Source organism: Pseudorasbora parva, chromosome 6 (assembly GCF_024679245.1).
Source record: "Pseudorasbora parva isolate DD20220531a chromosome 6, ASM2467924v1, whole genome shotgun sequence".
Taxonomy (NCBI): domain Eukaryota; kingdom Metazoa; phylum Chordata; class Actinopteri; order Cypriniformes; family Gobionidae; genus Pseudorasbora; species Pseudorasbora parva.
The window spans coordinates 23,248,603-23,274,595 of record NC_090177.1 but is presented as its reverse complement, the minus strand read 5'-3'; the positions used below and the strand labels follow the sequence as shown (position 1 = coordinate 23,274,595).

Here is a 25,993-nt window from a genome sequence, read left to right as displayed (position 1 = left end):
TTATTTGAGCATTGAACACAAACATGGAAGAGAAGACAATGCTGAATAAAGTCATAGTTTTTTCAATGTTTCAAGAGATTCTAATTAACTAACTGATGTCACATATGGACTACTTTGATGATGTTTTTATTCCCTTTCTTTACATGGACAGTGTAGTTTGCCTTCACTTGCATACACTCTTGGACTAAATATAAAATATTTTAAAATGTGTTCTGAAGATGAACCCTTTAACTAATCAAACTTTTTAAAGTGTTACCGACAAAATGTAAGGATATTTATAGTAACAGTCAGAATTCTTATATCATAAGATTATTCCGTTTATCTTTTTAAAAATCTCCATAGCTCTAATTTGCCTGCTGTATTTCTCAGATTTGCTCATCTAAGATGTGTCTAATATAAGCGGTTAGCCTATGCTAGTTCTGCTGCAGTCCTAGGCCTTGAGAGAGATCTTGCCTGCTTCAAAAAAAGAGGTCGGCTGAGCGGTACACAGGCTAGTTGAATTCCTACTCTCTGTCAATTAGTTAATCCATTCAGCTGGTTGTGAGAGGTAGGGATGGGATGAATGAGAGAGGGAGAGGGGCTGCAGCTACTCTTCTGGAGGACAGCTGGCTCTGTCAGACCAAAGTGGGAGCTGCTATTGTAGACACATGGGTTTTCAGTTAGAACTTCCAATCTGAGTTTATGAGATCTGAAAATTAACCTCTGTTTTCTGTTAGACATAGACCTGTTGTGTCTGTTTATGTCTCTATTAGTATTACTGTAAGTAAATCAGACCAAATGTACCTTTATTGTATAATAGTACAGACATATGATTGCCAAGAACTAAAAAACAAAACAAAGACATTGTTTGTGTTTCTTCAACTATGCAAACGTGTGTCTCTGTATAGTTAGAAAAATATGCACAGTTTTTTTTCAACAGTCCTCAACAGTGGACATACATTCACCCAGAGGTGGCAAAAGTATACACATCCTTCACTCAAGAATAGAAGTACAGTTAATTATGTTTAAAAAGACTCTGGTAAAAGTTGAAGTCTGACTACACTTTTTTACATATCAGAGCCCATACTTTACTTTAACCGCAAGTTAAAGTAAAGTATGGGCTCTGATATGTAAAAAGTAACCATTAATACTACCTGTTTTAGTGTCAGACTGCTAACTGGACCTCACGTCATTAATGCAAAATAACTTAAATTTTAAATGTTGTTAGCTAATGATATGAACAACAAATCTCACACTCATCCAGGCCATCCCATACACATACAAACTCTATTTTGTGTATGCCGTCACATAAAAAGTTTTCAATCCTTAAGCTAGGGCCATGCAGAATAAGTCAATCTGTTTTTGTCTCTCTCTCGAGCGTGCGTGTTTGTATTTACTTTTTTAGCTGATTTTCTTGTACCTGTCACTTTTCCTGTCACTTTTTCAACTATCTCCACCTTGTTTCCACATTTATTTTAGTTAAATTTAAAGTATTTTGTTACGACCATGTGCTATTGTTTTATCTTAAAATTATTTAAATACTCAATTTTTTGAATTCCCTAAATCTCAAAATTAGAACAATGATAACCACATCATGACAATATCCTTATAGAAAAATCCTAATACTGAATATGTTATTGGATTATAATAAGTCATATTTTGCCTTACAAAAAATGAACCATGGTTTTAGTAAAAGTATAGTAACCATGGTTTTTTTTTGGGGGGGGGGGGGGGGGGGCAGAGTGTTCACCATTTGTATAACCACAGTTTTACTACAAATTTCAAGGTTAAACTATAATTGGTGTAGCAAAACCATGGTTAATGTGTGGTTACATAGTTTAACTATAGTAGCCATGCTTTTTGGTTTTATATGTAGTATAACCATGGTTACATTCTGTGTGGTCTACCTTAGTGTCTTCTAAACCTATATAAAACCATGTAAGTATGTGTCTACTAAATTTCTACTGTAACTTTACAATAGATAATAATGATGTCCTTTAGCATACTGTATTCTGAGTGTTGATAGTAATGGGTGCTACTGCTAACATTTGCTAGCAGTTTAATGCGTACATAAGTAAACAAAGACAAATCTACAGTAGACTATGTACAGATGAAACAGAACTGAACAGATCAGTCGATTTGCCTCTTTGCTCCACCTGGGCACTTTCACTCCATTCTTGAGTCTCTTGCATTGATCGCTCCGATCAAAAGAAATCTTTTGTTGGAGGCGCGGAGCAGTGCAAGCCGAACTGTAGCATTTGCTAATCAATAAACAAAGATGCACCAAAGATGTAGTAAATTGATCAAACATGACAGTAAAGTATTTTACATGGTTACTAAAGATTGAAAATAAGTACTGTTCTTTTGTACTTTCTATTCATCAACAAATCCTAAAACTAAAGGTATCACAGTTTTTACACACACAAAAAAACAAACAAAAATAAGGTGCACAACTGTTTTAAACATTGATAATAATAAGAAATGTATCTTGAACAGCAAATCAACATATTAAAATGATTTCTGAAGGATCATGTGACACTGAAGACTGGAGTAATGATGCTGAAAATTCAGCTTTGCCATCACATGAATAAATTGCAATTCTAAATATATAAAACAGTTTTAAATTGTAATGATATTTCACAGAGTTGCTATATTTTTAATCATTTAAGTGCTGCCTTGGTGAACTTTTTTTTTTTTTTTTTGAACTGTAGTGTATGTAGGTTATGTTGTACTTTTTTGCATTATTTGACAAAATCATAGCTTGATTGGAAATGATGCATAATGCAATACATGATTGCTTTCTTAACACATCTTGTACTGTGAACAGTTCTCAGATGCTGGTGATGAAGCTGCTCCTGTGGGTATTCAGGACCAGCTATAATCCCAGAGTCGTGCGGAGGCGGAAGGGGACACTCTGACAGCTGACTCAGAGCGTCAGGTGAGGCGAGGGGTAATGTGATCAGCCATGTAAAAGGGCCCTTCACTCATGTTTTATTTATCAATGGAGATGCCATTACCAAAATGCACTGCTCATGAAGGAGATGCTGGTGAAGGCATTTCTATCTGTGTCAAAGTCAGCACAGGATGCTCAGAGGAGAGACGCAGCGCACCAGCACTGCTGAAAGGTGCATGTGCACAAATGAGTGGTTGCTCAAATATGAGTTTTTTTAATGGATGATGCTGATATCTAGAGAGCGGGGTGGCTGAGGACCAGATAATTTATAATAAACAATTACTATTATATACATATTTTAAATATTTTTTATTATATAGTAAAAATAAGTGTTGAGCAAATGGTATTACATGTATTACATTAATAAAAAAATCTAATAGTATGACAAATGTAAACCTTAATTATTTGACCATTGATTTTACACAAACTATTTCAATTACAAATGTTAAAATGAACCAATATATCAGCTGATATTTGCTAGTTAATGACTATTTATGACTACAATGAATAGTTGCCGTAATATTACATTAAATACACAGTATAATCATTTAATAATATTAATGTCAGTGTTTTTTCATTTAAGCGTTTACACAATATTTGTATTAAAAATACAAATTTAAATCTCTGTTTTATTCTGTATTTCTCATATAATCATGAAGCCTTGTATTGCAGCACTTCTCATGTTACTGCCTCCTTAGGATGAATTGCTGATGTTGTATTTCTTATTGGTAAGTCGCTCTAGATAATAGCATCTGCTAATAGAATTTTTTTAAATGTAAAATATGAATGTATATCAGTCTATCACGTGTATACAAAGGCATCAGTAGGTGTAATCATCCAGGTTTTCTGTCCATGATCTTTCTTTGATGTCACAGATGAGACAGAGGAAAGTAAACACCTTAAATCATTTGAATGGCTCAGTGAGGATGTGAAAGGTTTAGGGTGTTTCATTAATACTTCTCCCTACCTCCCAAAGTATGATTTTGAATTTTTGCCTAAACGATTGAAGAACAAACTGAAAAGTGCGCTCGTAGCCACGCAGATGTGCAATATCAGCACTGAGTTTTTTGCTCGATCGCTTTCTGTTCCACTGGGCAAACTCGCAGGTCACCAATCAATACAGATATGATGACATCTGCCATTTCTACAAAGCCCCCCACCGGCTCCCAATATGCTGCAGCCATTTATATATTATCCAGAGGTCATGGTCTTGTGAGCTCGGCCTTGACCAGTGAACTCCTGATCATGTATTTCCGGTATTTCATTGAACAGGAGTAAATGCAGCTCGGTGAGCTTTCTGCAGTAGTATCTGATGCGCTTAGCTTTCCGACCCAACACGTTGTGCTTCACGGAATAAGAGCAGGTATGGGGGAAAAATCCGCTGCAGGGTGGCAGCTCCAGCTTTGCTGATGCAAAGAGTTACGATTGATTTACTGTACACAAAGCGGGTCAGCCCTCTCAAAACCCCCTCTGTTAGAAGTTACGTTAATGTCAGATCTCCCAATGTGCAAGTCAGGATTTAGAACGTATGACGAATGGAACATGAAGCCTCAATCATCTTGATTGTCAAAACGTTTCGTGGTCTGCCCAATATAATGTTGCACACCGCTCGTAATGTATCTCTCTCACTCCCAGACAGTTGACCTCCTGGTTGCAATGGAAGCAATGATACACCTCAAACACCCCAGATCTAGTTTCTCAAGATCCTGGTTTTGTATTTCAGGTTTTTTTGTCACCATCGCTACAAACATTTTCTCACAGCCATTTGCATTCCATTCACCATCCATCGTTTTTAAATCCACCTGACGAAATCGGCCACATAGCCTCATTAGGCGGATTTGGGCCAGTGTCAGCAGCTAAGATGGATGGTGTCCGCACTACGAGCATAGCACACTTTAGTTTAAAAAAGGGTCACCCGTTTAATCCGAAGGAATTGAGGTAGTTATATGCCCCCCCTCCTGCGTATCCCCCCTCCCCCCTCCACCACCACCTTTTTTTAAGGAATGTCTTGACCAGCTGCTGCGGGGGAAGGTGGTGGTGGTGGGGGGGTCATCATAGTGAGAGTGTAGGGGGGTGGCGATGAGGCACACATTGACCCTGGAGGTTGCATTCCCCTTTAAAAGTCACGGCACACTCGGATACGCAAGGCTCATGCAGGAGCTGCTGCGGCAGTGGGAGAACACTGCTGAGCTGTGCAGTTTGTACTGCCAGTGAGCGCGCAGAGAGGAGGGGGGGAGCAAGAGATAGAAAAAGAGAGAGAGGGAGCAGGAGAATGAAGCAGGGAGAGAAAGCGAACAATGTCATTCCATTCAGCAGGCAATGCTGCAGTCAACTTTACACCACCGGAGGAGAAGACACGGCTGCTTCTGCATCATCCCTGCAAGACCCGGAGAGGAGCGGAGGCTGAGTGAGTATGTGGAAGTTTGTCTTTCTCTGCAGGGCTAGAGGACGCATGTTGAACTTTTTACCCAATCACGGGGGGGGTTCTGTCTAATTTCAGAATTATTCACTTACCTGCTCTTATAGGTCTTAAAGGACCCGTTTGCAATGACCTACATGATGAGTGATCTACTGCGGTCTTACTGTTAATCTTAGCACACGCAGTTGCATGCGGGATACCAGCGAGAGCACTTAGCACAGGAAAAAAAGACGCACAAGCTTGAATTAGGATCAGTGCCGGTATAGAAATTACGCCTACAGGGATAAATAAAAGATGTAGGCCAGACATATTCTGGTTTAGGATGCCATACTTTGCTGCACTTTGTTGTGTTGTCTAGCTTGAAGTACTGATGCAGCAGTTTGTCTTGCATCCAGAGTACCAGGAAGGGAAAGAGTTAAAGAACTTGCAGCAGATGGGAAAAAGGAAGTAACGTTTTAGGACGGCCTAGGGAGGACAGAGCGCAGTGTGCGAGTGTGTTAGCTAGCAACTGTCACCACCATCGACTCTTAGGGTACTCGGACAGAAGATTTTGACAGACTGGTTTGGCCAGGTGCATAAGGGTCCCAGCTTGAACTGTGTTTATTAACGTGTGTGTTTCACACTCTCTGTCGGACGGTGCCACACTCTCACTAACCGTCCCATCCGAGAACAAGCGAGAGTGACTCAAATAAAGCGGTGGGGGGGACTCATAACTCTTTCACTGCAGGTCTTTTTCTGCTTCAGCTCACTCTCTGCTCAACTATTGACACATGCTTAAACATGGGAAATGCATCATATTTAGTTTATTCTCTGTAGCGTAATGAAATCTGATGGGGATGTTGCGCGTTTGTTATAGTTTGACCACCTACATACGTGAGTTAATGTGTGTGATAGTTATGTTTATTCAATGTAGCAGGATTATGTTGTGATACTTTAGCGGACTGTGTAGATTTAAGTTTGAACGTAGTGCTTATTACCGGCACATGAACTCTGCGGTGATGAGTTCAACTCAGGTTGCGCGCATAACCCATCCATCCCAACTGACTTTGAAGAACGGCCGCGGTTGTGCATATTGCAAGCTATAGGGCAGGATTAGATCTGTATACAGTAGGAATGTGAGGAGTGATATATCACTGTCAGATCCGCTGCCTGACATCATTAGCAGAAACTGCAGTTTCTCATGGAGCACACCAAAGGGGGGGTGGGGGGAGGGAGGTTGCTGCTGCTCAGCCAAAAAGCGTATTGCCGCACTCACCTGATGTTCTTTAACACCCATCCTCCCATCTCCTCTTACTCTTCCTCCCCCATTCTCTCGAGATCTGCTCTGAGGTACAGAATGACGCGAACGTACAAACCTTTCCCCCTACAAAACGACTACTTTTCCTTCATCACTGTTTCCTCATGAAAAGTTACAGATTGAGAGTAAGGACGTGAGGGAGAACGGATACCCTGCAGTGTCCTGCAGCACAGTTCCTGCAGCACTGCTGAGATGTGGCAGCAGCAAGACAGGCAGCTACATGGTCACGTGGACGATGAGAGAGAGAAACAGGGAAAGCAAGTTAATGGAAGGATGTTACGGAAGTCTATTGCTCATCTGGAGTTTGGCAGCCCAGATTGTGGATATGCCCTCCTGACAGAAAAAAAGACAGAACAGCTAGGTTAGCCTTCTTACTCCACCCCCCACCCCCCACCCCCCCAACCCAATGGTGCATTGTCCCATACTAGTGCTCTAGTTCCGATGATGTAATCAATGCAGCAAGCTTTGATCTTGCTGAGGAGTAAGGATTCCACGCTTGCCCCCCAACCTCTCATAGTATTGCGAGCATATATGCTCATGATGCATATATGCTTCACATAATCTGCCGACCAATTAAAGCGCCATTGTACAACACTTTAGATCCATAAAGAGATTTTTTTACTAACTAAAATGGAACAAGGCTCCAATGCAGCAGAGAGTAGGCCAGTTAGCACGCTCTGCAAAATTTGGCGCCAGTGGCTTAATGGCCACTGCAGCATCTGCATCCAAAAGCCATCAGTCAGCTCTGACTGACACGCCACAGGAATGTTTACATGTCCAACATTCAAATAAGGATGGAAAGAACAAAATGTGTTACTTCGGCCACCTCATAATGGGGCGAAACAATCAGAGGGGGGGTAAATGAGAAGGGTGAAGGTGAGCTACAGGACGGTGCGTGCTGATGGAAATGGAAACGCTGGCATTTGTGACTCTGCTCTTTTTATTGGTAAGGTCATCACTCTTGGACTGCTGCAATCCAGTGAAGTGCAGTCCTAGGACTGTAACATACAGTTGACTAGACTGCAGAGAGAGAGAGAGCGTGAGAGAGAGAGAGGCCACAGCGTTACATTTACTACGTTGCTGAGCTGTGCCGCTGCACTGCAACTCTGCCTGGTGATGAAGTTTTTCTAGAGCGCTGGGCTCGTGCGTTACTGCTCTGGTGATTCACTTTAATTAGGGTTTGTGTTTCATAAATCAGTGCTGGCTAATATCTGAGAAATCATTTACGTGGATGCGTATTCTATTGAGGATTTGGGTAAGTGTAAATATTTGTGATTCAATCATTTAATTTAAGCAAAATTGCACATGTATTTGTAATATGCTATGCTTTTATGTTCTATCCAACAAGTTTTAAAATGCATTATTAATTGTTATAGTGTTATCATGAACATTATTATTTTATTTTCAGATGCATACAGTATATTACTTATTATTATTATATAAATGCATATACAATATTTTAGGTTTTTTTTATATTTCGATTTTTTTATTTTATACTTATATATCTTTGTTGTTGTTTTTTTATTTAATTAAAATGAGCTTATAGCAGAACACTACATACCTTGAATTTGAACTTTGGTGCAGTAGGAACTTCACCACCAGGGGGAGCAGAGCAGGGTCCCATTAATATCTCCCTCAGGGAACAAACCGGACTTACTGTGTGTGTCATTGACAAAAACAGATTAAAAGTTAACACTTGAGTTTGTAAGACACTCACTCTTCTAATGCTGTTTTAAATGAAAACCTAGAAAATTGTAATATATTTATTAATTGTACTACACTTATGCTATGCTTAATAGATTTATTCATTGTACTACGCTTATGTTAAGCCCTCTCTTAATCAAAGAAATGTTGTATCTTGTAACTTAAATGTTGTATCTTTAAAAAATTGTTTCAATTGAAATGTTTAACAAAAAAACTATAAAATAGTATAGGAAATCCTACTGTGGCAATTCTGTTATGCTATATATCTTTAATCCCACTTACGTGAATGGGCTGAAATGCCTGTGCACAGAGATAAGTGTAAATGAAATATAATAGTTTAACCTCTTTAAATAATAGCCATCATGTTACTTTACTGACCTTGGCATAATTGTTTTCTTGTGCGTCTGTATGTAACTTTACTTACACATCCTGTCTGAGTCACTAATTCATGTACTGTATTGCACAGTGACAGTCTGAACATGCCTGTAAAAACAGTACAGTGACCTCTGAGTGAGAGGTATCTCTGATTTGTCCTGTCACCTCTAATGTGAAGTCTTCTCTTTTCTCTTTGCTCCTCCTCCAGTTCTCTGTTGAAGCTAGAGCAGAGGGCGCTTTGCAGAGCAACAAGAACATGCCTTGACTTGTACCGGCTTGTCAGGAGGGAGTTGAGACCTGTGGTCACCAGTAACTGTTTCTCATCCAGCTGACCGGTGAAAGACGAAAACAGCACTCTATAAACTGTATGGATATTTAGAAGACTGAACTGACAACCATCCAAAATCCACAGGTAAGTGTGTCACTTCTCATGTGTAGCTTATTTAAGAACAGAAGTGCTTTTATTCAAAATGTTCTTGCTTTTTTATAATGACAGCATGCTTAAAAGTACACCATTACAATGAATGCGTACAATAATTTTTCAGTAAATGTATGTTTCCATTTAAAAAAACATCTAAACATTAAAACTTAAAGGTTTTAGGAGAATATGTCTTGAATTAAGTTTTTTTTTCTTACACCATAGGCATTTTCATTCTAGCTTTAGGAATTAATCTAACAAAATGCAGTAAAATCCATGCTTTAAAAAACTAAACTTAAAACAAGACCAAAAAAACTAAATGTAATATTTAAAATACAAAGAGACAGTGTCATTGGCTACAAAATTGATTTATTTTGATTTATGAGCTGCAGTTTAAACTGAAATGTAAAGGCTATACAAATCATTGGTGTCTCTCTTTGCCATTAATTCATTTCTTTAAGAGTCACATTATTTCCGCCTCTGTGTTTAAATGTAAGCTGATTTTCGCAGAGGTTATTGATCCAATTGTTTAATGACTCTGCGCTCATCACCTTTGGTGCTCCATGAACAAATACTGCTGACCTTAAAAATAGAGAAAATCAATCTGAAGCAATGGAAGAATAATGGATCCCTTTGTGACTTTTGTGTTGTATGCACAAACACATATGAACTAAAGTTTTTCCTCCCTCTCTGGAAGATCTCTGACCTGACCACGGCTGATTGGTCTTCTGATGACACGACCCCTGCTGAGACAAAAGGTGAGATGTCTTGTTTTATGCACTCACTGACGTCTGTAAATTTTTTCAGTGACCAAAGTTGGTTACGGTCATGAACCATGGTTAACTCGTAAGCACCTCTGCTGTTGCCACTAGCATCAGTGTGCTGATAGTAATGTATTTTACTGGCTGAAAGGTGGGCTGTGTGAATTATTAATGTATTCTAGCTCTACAAATAGAGCTTGCATTGATCAACAGTCCCTTGAGTAAACCGATATTGTTTAGAAATGCAATGTTTGCACTTTGTCTCCCCATATAGCCTTGCAAAGACTTGAGGTTCTAGCTTTTTTGGGGTAAACAAACTGTTTTGCACCTGTCAGTCCCCTATGAGCTTTTCCGGTTTCCCTCCTTTTTCTGTCTTTTTTATTTTAAGATATTTTTATTTAATGAAAATCAGTTGTTCTCAAAAATGTTTGCCTATTGTTAGTCATTCTTTAAATATTATCTATTGCTATTAAGGTCAGAACAGAAAGGGCTCAGGGCAAAAATGCTCATAAATGTGACAAAAATATAAATTTCCCTGAAATTGAAAAAGTTATTTATATGTGTCTGATATATTTCTTAATATAGTTGTCACATTATATAAGGTTTTGATATGGACTTAAATGTATAGCTAACAACCTAATTTATTCACATTGTTCAGTTTACGTATTAGGGTGTTTAAACTTGTAGATTGGCCGTCCAAAAAAAGAAAATAATACATTTAGTCCTGGTTCTTAGTGTTCACGCTGTCATTTTTAAGACCGAACCTAAAGAAGATACACAACAACAAAAAACACATTTTGCGCAAAACATACCAAACATTCGAAACAATGCTATGTTCTGTGGTTAAAAGCACTCGTATGTGTATATGTATGAGCGTTGTATTGTGGCTTTTTGACTAGCTGAGAACTTTTGAAAAGCTTATAAAATGTGTAAAGGAGTCAAAACAGTTCCTGGAATTCCTCCGTTGCACACAAACAAAGATCTTCTGCAAGGAGACTGTTTCTGATGCCTGTACCGAACTGTAATGGGCAACATAGCTCCTATCAGAGCAAAAAAACAGGTATGCTTTTCAGACACCTTTTCAGGTGTCTTGCTCTGCTTGTTTGGTGAGCACAAGGGTTCGGATGGCAGTGTTCACACTTATTCAAATGAACCACACTATCATAGCAATATGCACCAGAGTTCGTTTTAATCAAACCTACCTTGCAAAGTGTGAACACACCCATAAATACAATTATGAGAATTATATTTTATATGGTTTTAAGAACATGGCATCTTAAACGTAAAATATATCTAGTCTAAAAATGTATTTCTGAACATAATAGCAATTTTATTTGTATTTGTTTGTTGATTGATTAAGCTCTACTCATTCTGTGGTTTCCATTGACTTAACCCACCCTGTTTAATGTTAACAAAATATATTTTTATATTATTTCTAACAGTGAAATACCAACAGCTGAACTAAAATCACAGAGGGGAGCTTGCTGGCACAGTAATAGTTTAATTAGCTCAATAAATGAACAAACAAGTTTTGCCATTGACATTTAGCAGTACTTTCCCTTGGAATGAAATGACTCCTGTACTTAGTGACACAACCGTGGGAGAAGGAGGACGAGAAAAAAACAGTGCAGACGGTGGTAAAAAACAAAAACAAAACATGTGCTTCTTTTACAGAAACATATCCAGATGTCCTGGAGACGATAGGAGACCCTGACTCAGCAGTAAGGTGAGTGTCTGATTCTTGTTATTCAAAATTTGAACTGCCCTTAGTGATTTTTTTTTTTCTTCTTAAATTAGGTTCAATAACTCTAGCTACATTCAGAGTGCTTTTACATATGTTTGACATATCTTGCCAAAAACGTGAAAAATACTTGTTTTTTAGAAACTGGATCTAAAGAAATCTAAAGAAGACCATGCATATTTAAAAGGATAGTTTTATACTTACTAACTCATGCACCCTCATGTCTTTCCAAAGGTTTATGGCTTTCTGTGAAATACAACAGGAGATATTTTAAGAAATGTCTTTTTTAATATAGTGGAATTGTATGTTTTTTTGTATTCAAAATATCTTCTTTTGAAAAGAAAGAAGTAGGTTTAGAACAAGTATATAATGACAGAGTTTTCATTTTTAGGTCTAAACTATCCCTTTAAATGATGCTACTATATGCATAGTGGTTTTCTCCTCTAGTACTGTATTTATTTTAAATGTATAAATGTTTCAGACATTCAAATTTTCCCAGTTAACTTAAACAGTTAAACTAGTTCAGACAAACTTTGCGACCTGTAAACACATTAATTTGATCTGTGAGTTTAATGCAGCACTTGTGTTTCTGGGTTCTGAAGTGTGTCAGAGGCGTACAGGCGCACGGGAGTGCCAGCTGGCAGGTGTGTGTGTGTGTATGCGCGTATGTTTTTCCCCTGCTTCCTGAAAGCCTGTATTAGAGATTACATCAGGCCTAAAGAAGCCAGGAATTCCTGCCATCATGTGGCCTCAGCAAGCCGTCGGCCTCACGAGACAGACACAGGGACACAACACTGCAATTTAGCAACTGCAGCAGAAACCAGATCACGAGGCGTGTGTTTGTATGTGTGTGTGTGTGTGTGTGTGTGTGTGTGTGTGTGTGTGTGTGTATGTGTGTGTGTGTGTGTGTGTGTGTGTGTGTGTGTGTGTGTGTGTGTGTGTGTGTGTGTGTGTGTGTGGGTATGTGTGAGGGTCTAAATGCTTTTGCAAGCCACTGCATGTGATATAATGATTTTATACCTCTGTGCTGGTTTGTGTGGCATACATGTAGCATTCCTATTTTTCTAAAGACTGTCAGACAGCTGTGTGCTCATCAATGGGTGCATGTGTTTATCTTTGTGTGTCCAAAGAGCCGATCGGATTTCCACTAAGCAAGCTTCAGATGTGGTCTAATGACACTTTTGGCTGATAGAATTCAAAGCCTTTAATCTGATAATATGTACCAGTGTTGGGGATGTCATATAGTATCATGCATCCTGTCATGATATTTAGCACAAAACACCTACATGTTTGATGCGATATAAACATCCAGTAACTAAAAAGGTAGCCAAGCGGGACTGACAGGTTGTCAAAACTCATAAAAACAGAAATTATGATGTACATTCTAATGGGCTGCATACTTTATAATGGGTATTTTTGTCTCTGTATTACTTAATACTTTACTTTAATACTTCAAATAAAATCCTTAAAGTAACATTTACAAACTTGCATAAGATATTTGCAAAAGGTTTGTTTTTACAATATACTGTATATCAAAAACATACGCATGATATATATATTTCTGTCTTTGCCTATATGTATATATACTATAATAAATAAGATATAATAAATATGAATACAGACACACACATTTAAATATATATATATATATATATATATATATATATATATATATTTTTTTTTTTTTTTTTTTTTTTTTTGTTCTAGAGAAATTCTAGAAATTCAGTAAAACTTTACATTTACTGTTTGTTCTTCCTTACAAGCCCGTAAAAGAAAATCCCCCCGTATATATATATAGTCATAGTTTGTTAATAGTTTAGGTAAAATTTAAAATATAAAGAAAGCTGCTTGAAGTTTCTTCTAGGAAAGCCTCACCCTGTTTCTACCCCCCTACTTTTGTCCCACGGTGATGTCAGCATTCATGTGAGGTACTGTAGCAGTCAGCACAGGGCTGTTACTAAAATAGTCTCATAATTACAGGTGTGTTTGCTCAGACTCAGATAACACTGTGGACGCAACGGAATATTGTATCAGCAGTTGCTGTAAAAAGGTTTTACTGGTGCCTCTCGCTCGGATTGAGAGTAGGAAGTGAAGATAATATCACATGTGCTACTTAGCCCTCTCTTGACCTAAACCTGTTTTTATAGGCAAATGCTCATTTCAAGGGTTAACGTGCATGCATGCTCTTGGCAACTCAGCTCTATGGACTTATTACGTACCATAACTTGTCACCAAACAGCACTGGAAAAACAAGGACACAATGCCCCTTATTGCTTGAGAATGGGATTTCGAGCATCTGATGACAGTGACTAAGCCTGGTGTGGTGCACATCTAATGCCGCGAGAGCTTCTACTGCATTTCGAGACCCTGATCTGATTTAGCTGTCACCGGCAGCCACACGAACATCACTTTCTTTCTCTCTTTCACTTTTTATTTCTCTTTAATTGTGCCTCAGCTTTCTCTTCCTCACTCTTCCGCTCTCCCACGCACACGCTAACTCTCTCCCACTCTGTTCTAAGCCCTCTTGCTAAGTGAGCAGAGGCCCTTCTTTTCTGGCAGAGCCCTTAAGAGAGAGGCTGTCTGCCCAAAATAGCTGCACTGTGGGGAATACCAACAGATAGGGCCTTCACAGTGCTTCTGTAGGTGAACAACAAATCAGGGACCGGACCAAACCCCGCAGTCATCTAACTTGTAAACATATGACACATTCATGCGAGCAATCTCGCTCTTTCACACGCATCCGTTCTCAGTTTCTTACAGGCAAATATAGGCTGAACCCTTTGAACCTAGATTCAGCGTTTATTTGAGAATAAGTGAGTCACGGCTCTATTTGCGGTGTAGAGGGTGAGCATAGTTCATATAAGTAATAAAGGAAGGTGTGCTCTCCCCTCCCTGAGGTGTGGCGGTCTCTCAAGCTCTCTTTTTTTTTCTAGGGATTGAGTCTTTCTCTTTCAGATGTAAGCTTTAAAGGCTTGTTTACATTGGAGGGAGTCTTAGCAAGCTAGCGTTGCTGTCGTAAATTGTAAGAAGAGTGCTACGTCAGCGTATCCTCAGGGTTTGTTTTCGTCTATCTTGTGATTATTGAGGGTAAGTACTGTGGGTCATAGCTTTTTATTGAATGCTAACCTGGAATCAATGATTTTGCATGTCACGCAGCTATGATGAAATTACGTCTCAGATACAGGAACTGTGATTTTTGGTACTTTCTACAATCAGTACAGTCATCATTGTCCCTTTGTACTTTGGTCAAATTTTCTAGGTGCCCTGCATTTCTTAATCAGTACTTTTGTCTTAATTTCCAGCAAAAAATATGATTATCAAATATAATAAATATAACAATTATATTTGAACCAGGTGTTTATGAACCTTTTGTGAGATTTATACTTAAAAAAAAGACAATTTGCCAGCTAGGTAAGAAATATAATTCTTATTCATATATATATATATATATATATATATATATATATATATATATATATATATATATATATATATATATATATATATATAGTTTCTCTAATATAGATTCTATTTTTATTGTTTATTTTAATATTTCTAACTGAAAATTCAAACTGAAGTACTGACTGAGACATTTTTTTTTAATGCTGTCATTCCTTTGTCATGTCACACAGTTCTGTTTTCGTATGCAGCTGTGGTGAGGTGTAATAAACTGGAAGTATGAGATGTTTTCTGTGTTTTCAGGGGACCTGTTACCTTCTGTCATCTCTTGGAAAGTGAAAGCAGAACAAAGGCTTATTCGGTAAGGGGAAATCTACCTCTGTCCCTGGCTGTCATACAAAAACTCTGGACATTCCATGAGCAGAGTATTAAAGCTCACCTGCCGGAGACGGGAGAGTCATATACGAGGAGCCTTTACAGTCACCGATAGATGATGGCAAGAGATGCTGAAGTGATGGAAGGAAAGCGAGCAAGTGAGGGATGAGGGGTGTTGCTGTGAGTGGTTCTTTGGCAGTGTCTTAGCTGGTTGTTGTGTGGAGTGAGAACGAAGCAATCAGCAAGTATACTGCCGCAGAAACTCGTCACCTTGGGAGGCCCATCCATCCGACCCCGCTTACGCACTCACCGCTACCCACCAGCACTGAGAGCCTGGAGAAAGACAAGAATAGAGAAACTTCAGTCTGTACATATTATCAAGCTTCTCTTCCCATTCATTCTTCTTCTAATTGTGAGTGTCTGCTTTTGTTTTTTTTTATCACTGCCTCTTGAACACGTACAGCAATTTCATGAGTGTTTCAAGTGAAAGACTGATTCATGCTTACTTCAGTATTTTTAGTCATTTTTTCCATGACGTTGTTGTCATAGATTAGATCAAACCATTTTTTTTCTCTCTCTTCCTTGAGATCAGGAGTGATTTAGTCAAGTGTTATTGTGAATATCAGCTGACCAGATTTCAGTATTGCCATGACATGGTATGACGTCTATACTTGGCCAATATAACCTACAGTCTGATGAAAGATTCATATGACATTGTGTTGTAACACGTTCTTTATGAAGTTTGCTAATGGACTAAAATATGCATTATCATCATTGTATATTGTGTTGTAACACATTCTTTATGAAGTTTGCTAATGGACTAATAAGATTATAAAATATGTAGAATTGAAGTGTTTAATAACAAATTTAAATATATACATATATTTATATTTTATTAATTAATATTGATACAAATGTATTTTTAAAAGGCTGTATTTTATTGATTATAATACAGGAATGGATTTTTCCAAACAATAAAACATTTTTTAAATGTCGCCATTATTGTCATGTGTTATTTCTCTATTTCTGGTTTCTGTTTAGTATTGTCTTTAAATTAATTTGTGTGTATTAAATCGAGTTTCATTTTCAAGGAATTTCATTAGTGTTTTGGTTTCGGTTGTTGACTATCAAAAGGGCGGTTTGAGCAGGTGATTGAAATGCCCGTTACTCACTTGAGGTTTTGATGTAATCACATCAGTGTGGCAATAAGTCTGAACTTGTTCGGAAAGCTGGAAATCAATTTAGAAAGGTCTTTCACAAAGCAATGCAACAGTGTAGCCTTAACATATTTAATATCACAGATATATTAATGTTACTTTAAAAGATATGTTTCACAACAAAGAAACATGATGGCAAATGAATCCAAGTTAAATATGGATACTTCGAGATATTTGTCTGATGTCATTTAGGTTGGTGATGTCTGTCAAGTTTAAGATTATAGTTAACAGACAAAAAGACACTGCCACATTTTTTTAATTGTATAAGAGATGGAATAAGAGGAAATAAGAGACGCTGGAATTAATATCACTCTGAATGCACAGCTCACCGAGGTGATGAGAAGAAAACTAGGGGTTGCCTTTAATGGAGGATCAAACAATGCATTGATTTTTCTTTTCTCTTTCTTTTTTTCCCTGCCTGAAATAAGATGATGCACTTCATTGGGAAAGAATCCCGCCGTTCTCTGGGAGCTTAAACATCATTGCTCTATTTCTGACAGTGAGATGAAAGGAGATGCATCTACCTAAAATTAATCCTGGCCTAAATAATAGACCAATGGAAACAAAAATGGGATACAGACAAAGGTTTTTTTTTGTTTTTGACAAAAGCGGCATCTCACTCTAAACATCCCAGCAAGCTCCAAAAAGTAATGATATAATGAAGTTAATGTAATGCAATCTTGATTAAGATACAAATATGTTGTTACTTGTTTCACAAGAAGAAAAGAAAAGAAAAGAAAAGAAAAGAAAAGAAAAGAAAAGAAAAGAAAAGAAAAGAAAAGAAAAGACCAACATCTTGAAGCTTGATGGAAGTTCATATTACGCCATCTAATGGTCTATTGTAGTGATTGCAGATGCATTCTCAATAATTACAGACACATTTGCAATGCCGTATTGTTTGTACATTTATTACCCTATTGCATAATTCTCTCACAGTTCCATTTGAAATGTTGGAATAAATATGTTTAAAATGTTTTTTTAGCAAACAATTGGTTCCATGACTCACGAATAGTCTTAGGAATTTATATTTTTACTAGTAACAAAGTACATCCGGAATGTAACAGTGCTCCACTTTTTCCACATTTTGTTGTTACAGCTTTATTCCAAAATGGATTAAATTGATTATTTTCCTCTAAATTCTACAAAAAATACCCTATAATGACAATGTGAAAGAAGTTTGTTTGAAATCTTTGCAAATCTATTAAAAATTAAAAATGAAATAAATTACATGCATAAGTATTTACAGCCTTTGCTCAATACTTTGTTGAAGCACCTTTGGCACCAATTACAGCCTCAAGTCTTTTTGAGTATGATGCTACAAGCTTGGCACACCTATTTTTGGGCAGTTTCTCCCATTCCTCTTTGCAGGACCTCTCAAGCTCCATCAGGTTTTATGAGGACTGTCAGTGCAAAGCAATTGTCAGACCTCTCCAGAGATGTTCGATCGAGTTTAAGTCTGGGCTCTGGCTGTGTCACTCAGGGACATTCACAGAGTTGTCACGTAGCCACTCCAATGTTATCATGGATGTGTGCTTAGGGTCATTGTCCTGTTAGAAGATGAACCTTCATCCCAGTCTGAGATCCAAAGCAGGTTTTTATCAAGAATGTATCTGTGCTGCATTTAACTTTCCCTCGATCCTGACTAGTCTCCCAGTTGCTGCCGCTGAAAAACATCCCCACAGCATGATGCTGCCACCACCATGCTTCACTGGAGGGATGGTATTGGCCAGGTGATGAGCATCATCCAGGTTTTCCTCCAGACATGAGCAGCCCATTCAGACCAAAGAGTTAATCTTTGTTTCCTCAAACCAGAGAATTTTGTTTCTCATAGTCTGAGTTCCTCATGTGCCTTTTGGCAAACTCCACTCTATAATACAGGCCTTATTGGTGGAGTGCTGCAGAGATGGTTCTTCTGGAAGGTTCTTCTCTCTCCACAGAGAAACGGTTGAGCTGTCAGAGTGACCGGGTTTTTGGTCATCTGGACTAAGGCATTTCTCCCCCGATTGCTCAGAGCACTCAGCTTTAGGAAGAGTCCTGGTGGTTCCAATTTTTTTTCCCAATTACGGATAATGGAGGCTCATTGGGACCTTCTTTGCTGCCAATTAATAATATGTTTTTTTTGTTTGTTTTTTGGCAAAGGCTATGAATACTTGTGTAGCCTACATATTATTGTTATTTTTTATTTATTTATTTATTCCGTTTTTTATTTTTAATAAATGTGCAAAGATTTCAAACAAACTTTTTTCATGGTGTCATTATGGAGTATTGAGAATTTTGAGGAAAATAATGAATTTATTAAATTTTGGAATAAGGTTGTAACATAGCAAAATGTGGAAAAACTGAAGTGTGAATAATTTCCAGATGCACTGTAATTATTTATATGAAAATAATGTATAATGTTTAGGCTACTATTAAGAATTGCATTTCTAATCTTATTCCTGATAGCAAAAACAAGCTTTTTAACTAGCAAAAAAATAGACTAACTGTTGATATGAAGAATTCCTATCATGTGAATAATGAAAAGTCAAAACGGCTTTCCATAGGCCTACTCCACATACTCCATCTACTGTCGTGAAAGAGTCACTAAACGAATCAGTGAACCATTCTATATGAATCTATTTAGTGATTTGTTTCAAGGGAGTCGAATCATTTGATGAATCAGTCCCCAGCTCTACTGATTTTACCTTAGAAACTTCTTTTCAGCGCAAAAACAAATCAGAGTTCGTCAGCTTAGATTGTAAAGGTTGGGGTATGTATTGTCTATTTTTATATAAATATAAAAAAGCAATTCGGTCTTGATTAGAACAATGGCGCCAAAAATTCTATTTGTTTCGATTTGTTGTTATTGTCAAGACATGTTTCACTGCCTCAGCTGTCGTGGAGAACCTGCTTGACTGGTTTTTATAAAGCTTCTTACGTCGCTGGATCTTAAAGACCGTTTTGTTTTCGGGGTAATGCTCAGTGGGAAAGTGGACTGGAAATATCTTTACTTGGAAGAAGATTCGATACTTAAGATAAGACAAAACATAAACAAACGAGGCGCCGATAGATTTAAAGTAAAACTATGACCGAGACAAACCAGACCTACGTGTATGTTTACGAACAAGTTGTTATCCTGTCATCATGTATACTTTCGTTTTTTGGGTCACTTTTAATCATATGCACATATATTCTTTGGCTCGACCTAAGAACTACACCGAGGAAACTGCTCGTGTATCTGTCGGTCTCTGACCTTCTGTCTGCACTCTCCTACTTTTACGGAGTTTTGCGGATTTTTGACTCTGATTCTGGGGATTGTATTGCGCAAGGAGCAATTTCCACATTCGCGAACACCAGCTCATTCTTCTGGACCGTGGCTATTGCTATCTACTTGTACGTTTTTATTGTGAAGTCCAGCCAGAGGAAGGCCGACAACTTGGTGCTGTATTTTCATCTTATCAGGTAAACAGTTTGAAGCATTTCTTCACTGTCAGGAAAGTCTTAAAGGAACAGTTGCCTCAAAATTTACTCCGCACCAGCATTATGCTGTAACAAACCTGTATGACCTTTTATTCAGTGAAACACAAGCAAATGTTTGCAGAATGACTGAGTCACCATACACTTTAATAGTATGGGGGGAATTGTGAAAACTTTCCCAGGTTGCTTATGGCAGATTTGTTTAATCTTCAATTTTAGTTCAATTTTAATCATTATTTATGAATTTATTCATGAGTAGCCTATGATTTATTAATATTTATTAAAAATGAAATAATTATTCGTTTTAACATACTTTATTTACCTTTGCATGTCACAGAGTTTAGTTTACGTACAGTTGACAGTTTTGTAGCCTAATCTTCAATTCTGATATGTAATATTTGTAATAGTAGGCTATATGTACATTTAAAAATTTATTTGAAAGTTATATATGTAAATTATATAGGCTAAAGGCTTATCTTGACTTAACTTATAGGTAATCACAAGATAATTTGTTTATTTTATATATAAAAGGAATTTAGGAATGGTATAATTATTTGTATTCCTTTTTATAATATTTTACCTTTAAAATCCTATTCCTTTAGCTTCAAGATTAAAAAAGGATTTTCTACTAAACCTACAAAGACTACAATAAAAATGTTTTATGCCAAGGCTGACTCTCATGAGCTCACTTGTGTATCCTGTTTCCAGTCTAATCTTGTGATTTGTGGTTTGTGTCAGCTGGGGCGTTCCTTTCGCCATCACTGTGGCAGCCTTGTCCCTGCACAAGATCGGCTATGATGCATCTGAAGTGTCCGTAGGCTGGTGCTGGGTGAACATCCAGGCTAAAGACCATGTGCTGTGGATGCTGCTCACAGGAAAGATCTGGGAGTTCATTGCCTATGTCACACTACCAGTCCTGTACATCCTTATTAAGATTCACATTAATAGAGCAGTAAGTCCACCGCTGCTCATCACAGACAGTTTAACATTACAGCTTAGTAGTTTTGCATGACATTTTCATAAAATCTCAATGTGTGCAATAGGCGAGATAATGTATCTGAAATATAATAATATCATAAAGTAGTCATTTCTAGACCTGGAAATATCATGGAAATTATTAAAATCTTAAAAGGTCATCAAAGATTTTTTTTAGTTATAAATGCTGAGCTATAAAATATTTAAATGACTATAAAATGAGGGACTTTTAATCTTTAAAATTATATATATTTTTAAATCAATTGTATAAGTAATTGAAAATCACCAGTAAAAAGTAATTGTGGGAATTAAATATGCAAATAATATTAAAGACTAGCTGCCATTCTTGTCATAATAGCACAACTGCATTTTGCAAACCACATGTTTATGCGGCTTCCTTGGAAAAACAAAATAAAAAATTTAGTATCGCTTTTTGGGTTTGAGGTTTGCCAGCCACTTTCAATACACTTAAATTGATAGGTCCGCTAAAAATCACTTAATTACTGTTCAAAAGTTGGTTTCTGTAAGATTTTGAATGTTTTTAAAATAAGTCTTGATGTGATAAAAAAACAAACAGTAAAAAAAATTAATATTGTAAAATATTATTACAAGTGAAAGTACATTTATAATTTAATATATTTTAAAATGTCATGTATTCCTGTGATGGTAAAGCTGAATTTTCAGCATCATTACTCCAGTCTTCAGTGTCACATGATGTTTTCAGAAATCATTCTGATATGTTGATTTGCTGCTCAACATACATGATGAAGCAATGTTGAAAAAAGTTGTGCTACTTTAATTTTCTTCAGGATTATATGATGAGTAGAATATTTAAAATAACATAATTTATTTGAAATAGAAATATTTAGCTTTTGATCCGTTTAAAGCATCCTTGATGAATACGAGTATCAGTTTATTTAAAATAAATTACAATGTTACTGTACGCAACTACATGCACAAATCATGTGTAAGTCAGATTTTTTTTTTTAAGTGATCTATTACTTTGATACTGAATATCTCTTTTTTTTGCTCTTTATTCTCTTTGTGATGTTTTTAAGCATGCAGCCCTGTCTGAGTACCGTCCTATCCTGACCAGCAGCCCTGTCTCTCACTCGCTGTCTTCAATGGCAGACAGGAAGCTCACCCTCATCCCCATCATCTTCATCATACTCCGCGTGTGGAGCACCATCCGCTTCCTGCTCCTCCTGACTGACTCCTCTGCAGGGCACAACCCAGTACTGGTGACCTTGCACGTAAGTCACCTGGTTCCACTTAGTTACCCTAAAATAAACTTAATTTTCTTCTGAAGTCCAATTCTCCCAGGCGTCATGCAGTTTATTTGTGTACTTTATCAAAGTCATTTACCTGTACTTGCCTTTATTGTGTTCGGCAACCCAATGATTCTGATTTCATTTTTTTAATAGGGAATTGGAAACACCTTTCAAGGAGCTGCAAACTGCATTATGTTTGTGCTGTTCACTCCCTCAATTCGTTCACGACTGGTGGCTCTGCTGTGCTGCAAAGGTCAGGATAGACACTGGAGATCAGAATCAGTGTCCCAGAACAGAACAAATGCATGTACGCCTTCACACAGGGAGGAAATCACCAGCCCCCAAACCTTGGAAAGCAGTGAGGAGTAAGAGGTACTATGATCCTGCATCTGCTACTGTTCATTTAACTCTGTTTAAACACACAAGGCTGCTGTTTAAACGCACAAGGCTGAATGATACAGAGTGTGAAATCTCTGACTTTATGGCTCTATGCGGTGCTTGTTAGTTACATCAGAGCCTTATGCTCAGCCTTTTTGTTTGACCAAGCTCCTTCATGGATTACAGGGGACTGCGGTCACATGCACAAAACCCACAGAGCATGGAACACAAACGCACTTTATGTTACCGGTTTAGCTCAGCACTTTGGGCGAAAGGCTTTCTGTCTTCCGAATCTGTTTTCATTCTGCTGCCGCAGATATCTCATGTTCATTTAAATAGAAATGAGATCTGTAGCTCAGGGGAAGCAAGGATACAGCAGTTTATTATCTAGTGACCAAAATGGCAAATGTACTGTGAAGTGTTTTTGCAAGGAATTTCTTCCCTTGTTCATAATGCAAAGTTAATACTGTACATTAAATCTATGATGTATTTTTAAAGCATGATTTATATGTACAGTATATTCTATTTATATGTATAAACGTATATGTCTCCTTTGTTTCTGTATGTATAGTATGTCATAATCTCATTTCTTTGTATTCACTTTTCTCTGTATATAGTCACATGCACCTAGATGAGCGAAATTTGCATTCAGGACAAAAGCCACAACATGCACATTTATTGTTAATTTACACGATGGCTTAACAGTGCCTTTGAAGCAGAGGAAGTGCCTTTTGATCTTTGTACATGTAGTTATATTTTATCAGTATATCAACTGAATTCAATAAAGTGATTACCTGTCAGATTCAGTGTTATTTTAGTATATTTTATATACTATATAGTTGTCATTAATATAATGAATTGGAATTTTAATAATTAGCTTTTATAAGGTCCCGGATCAGTCAAAGTAGGTGTGGTATCTCATCTGCTCATCCTCAGAGGAGGGAAGAGCAGAGAGCATTATCACCTGTGCTCTAATGGGTGTGGCACCTTAGGGGCATAGTCTCATCTTGGTCTAAGGACGACTTTACTGTCATTAGGCCCAAACCCGGGGCAGGATGCAGATCACCAACTCGCTTGACCTATGCCAGAGCCAGTAGAAGGGTAGTTTTTAAAGAGAGAAGCCGAAGGTTGGCCATTGTGAACGGCTCAGTTGGAGTCCTTCAGGTTGAGGTGCATACATTGGTAGTGGATGGGGTGCATCCGCCGCCCAGCAGCTCCTGTAGCAATAAGAGCATTATTGAACCAATCTCACAAGATAGAGAGTCTACATCATGGGCTGAACACCAGCCAGGAAAAAAATAGACTTTTTTTGCTGTACAGGAGCTTGATAAAACAGAGCATCTGTCCTCCCTGATTTGGTTGATGACCTGAGGGAGCCGAGCTACAGGAGGGCAGGCATAAAGGCGCAGAGAAGGTTCTCTTTCAATGCAAAGAGGTCCACCTTTGCTTGCTTGCGGTTGTGTAGGGCGCCCCAACCCATCTTGTAGGTGATTGCAAGGTGACCAGGGCTTTGATAAAGCCATGGGTCACCTTGAGAATGAGGCATCTCTAGCTCAGTGCTTGAGGTGGGACCCGGGGCTTCAACCAGTGTTGTAGTGGCCGCATATGTAACAGACCCAAGGTTAGCTGGGCAGAAGCAATGTTTAACCTCGCTTTAGGTTGGTACTGAGTTGACTTGGTGTGCTGCTCAGTCGACAACAACTTAGGGCGACTAGAAGCAGTGGAAGAATTGGCCTGCTTCTGCATCAAGTGGCACATCGCCTGTGACGCTGTTGCAAAGCTGTCCACTACAGAAATAAACAGACCAGAGGCAGAGACAGTGGAGCAGCTTGGCCTGGTAGGTTTGATGGTCTGCCATTGTATGAAGGGTGGATCCAATTTTACCATTCGCGGCATACGCTCTGGCCACGAGGATAGATGTAGTTCTTCATGGCTTAGAGGGATTGGCTGCTTTATTCTTGCAGCCAAGGGCCGTGGGTATGCAGAGATGAGCGGCAATGGTTTTATCCAATGGGGGAAGCTTAGTGTACACTTTTTCCTCTGCGCTGTCAACCGTCGGACGAAGACGAAGAGGAATAGTGGACGCATGGGGGGCAAGCCATGACTTAGTCAGTTCTTCATGGACTTCCAGGAAGAACAGTGCTAGTTGCTGCTGGTGGGGGGCAGAGGGATCTCAGAGTCCTGGCTGTATCAGTCTCTTTAGAAGGGGGGAGGCAGGGTCATCGCCAGGGTTCACCCAGTCCTCTGATTCAGAGGCAGCCAGAGACATAGTGTCATCAAAGTCCTCTTTGAAGCTGCCAAATGAAACCATGCCGCTCACACCAGCGGCTAGTTGCATAAACTTATCCACTGTGTTAAGACTGTGTCTTAAGCACTAATTCTTAAGTCTTACTTTTCTAATTCAAATTGAACCAATCTACCATTTTATGTAACTGATTTAAAAAAGTTAGGACCAGTCTTAAAGAAAAAAATTAGATGACTTACTTTTAAGACTGGTCTAAGTGGTTTATGCAACCGGCCCCAGATGAGTGGTGCTGGTCTTTGTGGGTGAAGAGCAATGGAGATTCATCATGCTGAGGGGAGTGCGAGATCAGCGAATCATATCTGTCGGATTTACAACATGTCAATTCATCCACTTCTTCTGAAATACATGAAAGTAAGTGGCTGGTGAAATGGACAGAGAAAAGAGTACACTTTATCTGATATGAATAAAACACATCATTAATTTATATAGTCTGTATGATTCACTGAATGCCAGTTCAGTTCCGGTGTGATCGTATGCTCCAGGGACCAGCTGGAACTGATCACACTGGTGTGATTGTACGCGTCAAAGGGATGTAGTGATGTTCAAAATGAGTGCACTCATTCGATCACATAATGCACCTTTATATATATATATATATATATATATATAATATTTTTTTTTTTTTTTTCTTTTTTTTTCAATGTCTCCAATTGGTAATTCATTTTATTTTATTTTATTGCATGCATGTTCCCACAAAGCCACAATCCTAAATGTTCAGCTTGAGTCAGTGCAGATCTCTCTTGATGTTGGCTATAATATATATTTTGAGTGCCTGAGCTGTATCTGAGCTTCTCTGAATATTTGATAATACATGCTGTATAAGAGACCCAGTCCATGCCAGTTTCACCACCGTTAGCATTCACCAGCGACTTCTCCATTGTCTCGGCATTACCAGATCTGCTTTCAGTTAGCAAGAGGAACTATTCGGAGGATAGCTGGGAAAAGGCCACAAGCTGAACACAATGGCAAA

General features: G+C 38.1%; 1 protein-coding gene and 1 long non-coding RNA gene across 4 annotated transcripts in view; both read left to right on the top strand.

Moving 5' to 3' along the window:
- The first annotated feature begins 5,180 nt into the window (after nucleotides 1-5,180).
- On the top strand, nucleotides 5,181-16,354 carry LOC137079297 (uncharacterized). 2 transcript variants are annotated; one of them, XR_010905454.1, is made up of 5 exons: nucleotides 5,181-5,339; nucleotides 8,936-9,139; nucleotides 9,843-9,903; nucleotides 11,581-11,632; nucleotides 15,350-16,354. It is a non-coding gene; the product is annotated as an uncharacterized lncRNA (long non-coding RNA). The 2 variants fall into 2 exon arrangements; XR_010905455.1 differs by having other exon boundaries at nucleotides 5,181-5,343.
- Nucleotides 16,355-19,293: 2,939 nt separating this feature from the next.
- The window catches only part of gpr157 (G protein-coupled receptor 157), a 12,041-nt gene continuing 5,341 nt past the window's right edge, over nucleotides 19,294-25,993 (top strand). The window contains exons 1-4 of one of the 2 annotated variants that reach the window (XR_010905339.1): nucleotides 19,294-20,079; nucleotides 20,833-21,046; nucleotides 22,128-22,322; nucleotides 22,494-22,712. Coding sequence is in view for 1 of the 2 variants with exons in the window: in XM_067446275.1 (XP_067302376.1) it covers nucleotides 19,703-20,079; nucleotides 20,833-21,046; nucleotides 22,128-22,322; nucleotides 22,494-22,709 (1,002 nt within the window). In the remaining variant the exon portion in view is untranslated. Of the gene's footprint in view, nucleotides 20,080-20,832; nucleotides 21,047-22,127; nucleotides 22,323-22,493; nucleotides 23,595-25,993 lie in introns of those variants that run through there. The other variant, XM_067446275.1, reaches the window with a different exon arrangement.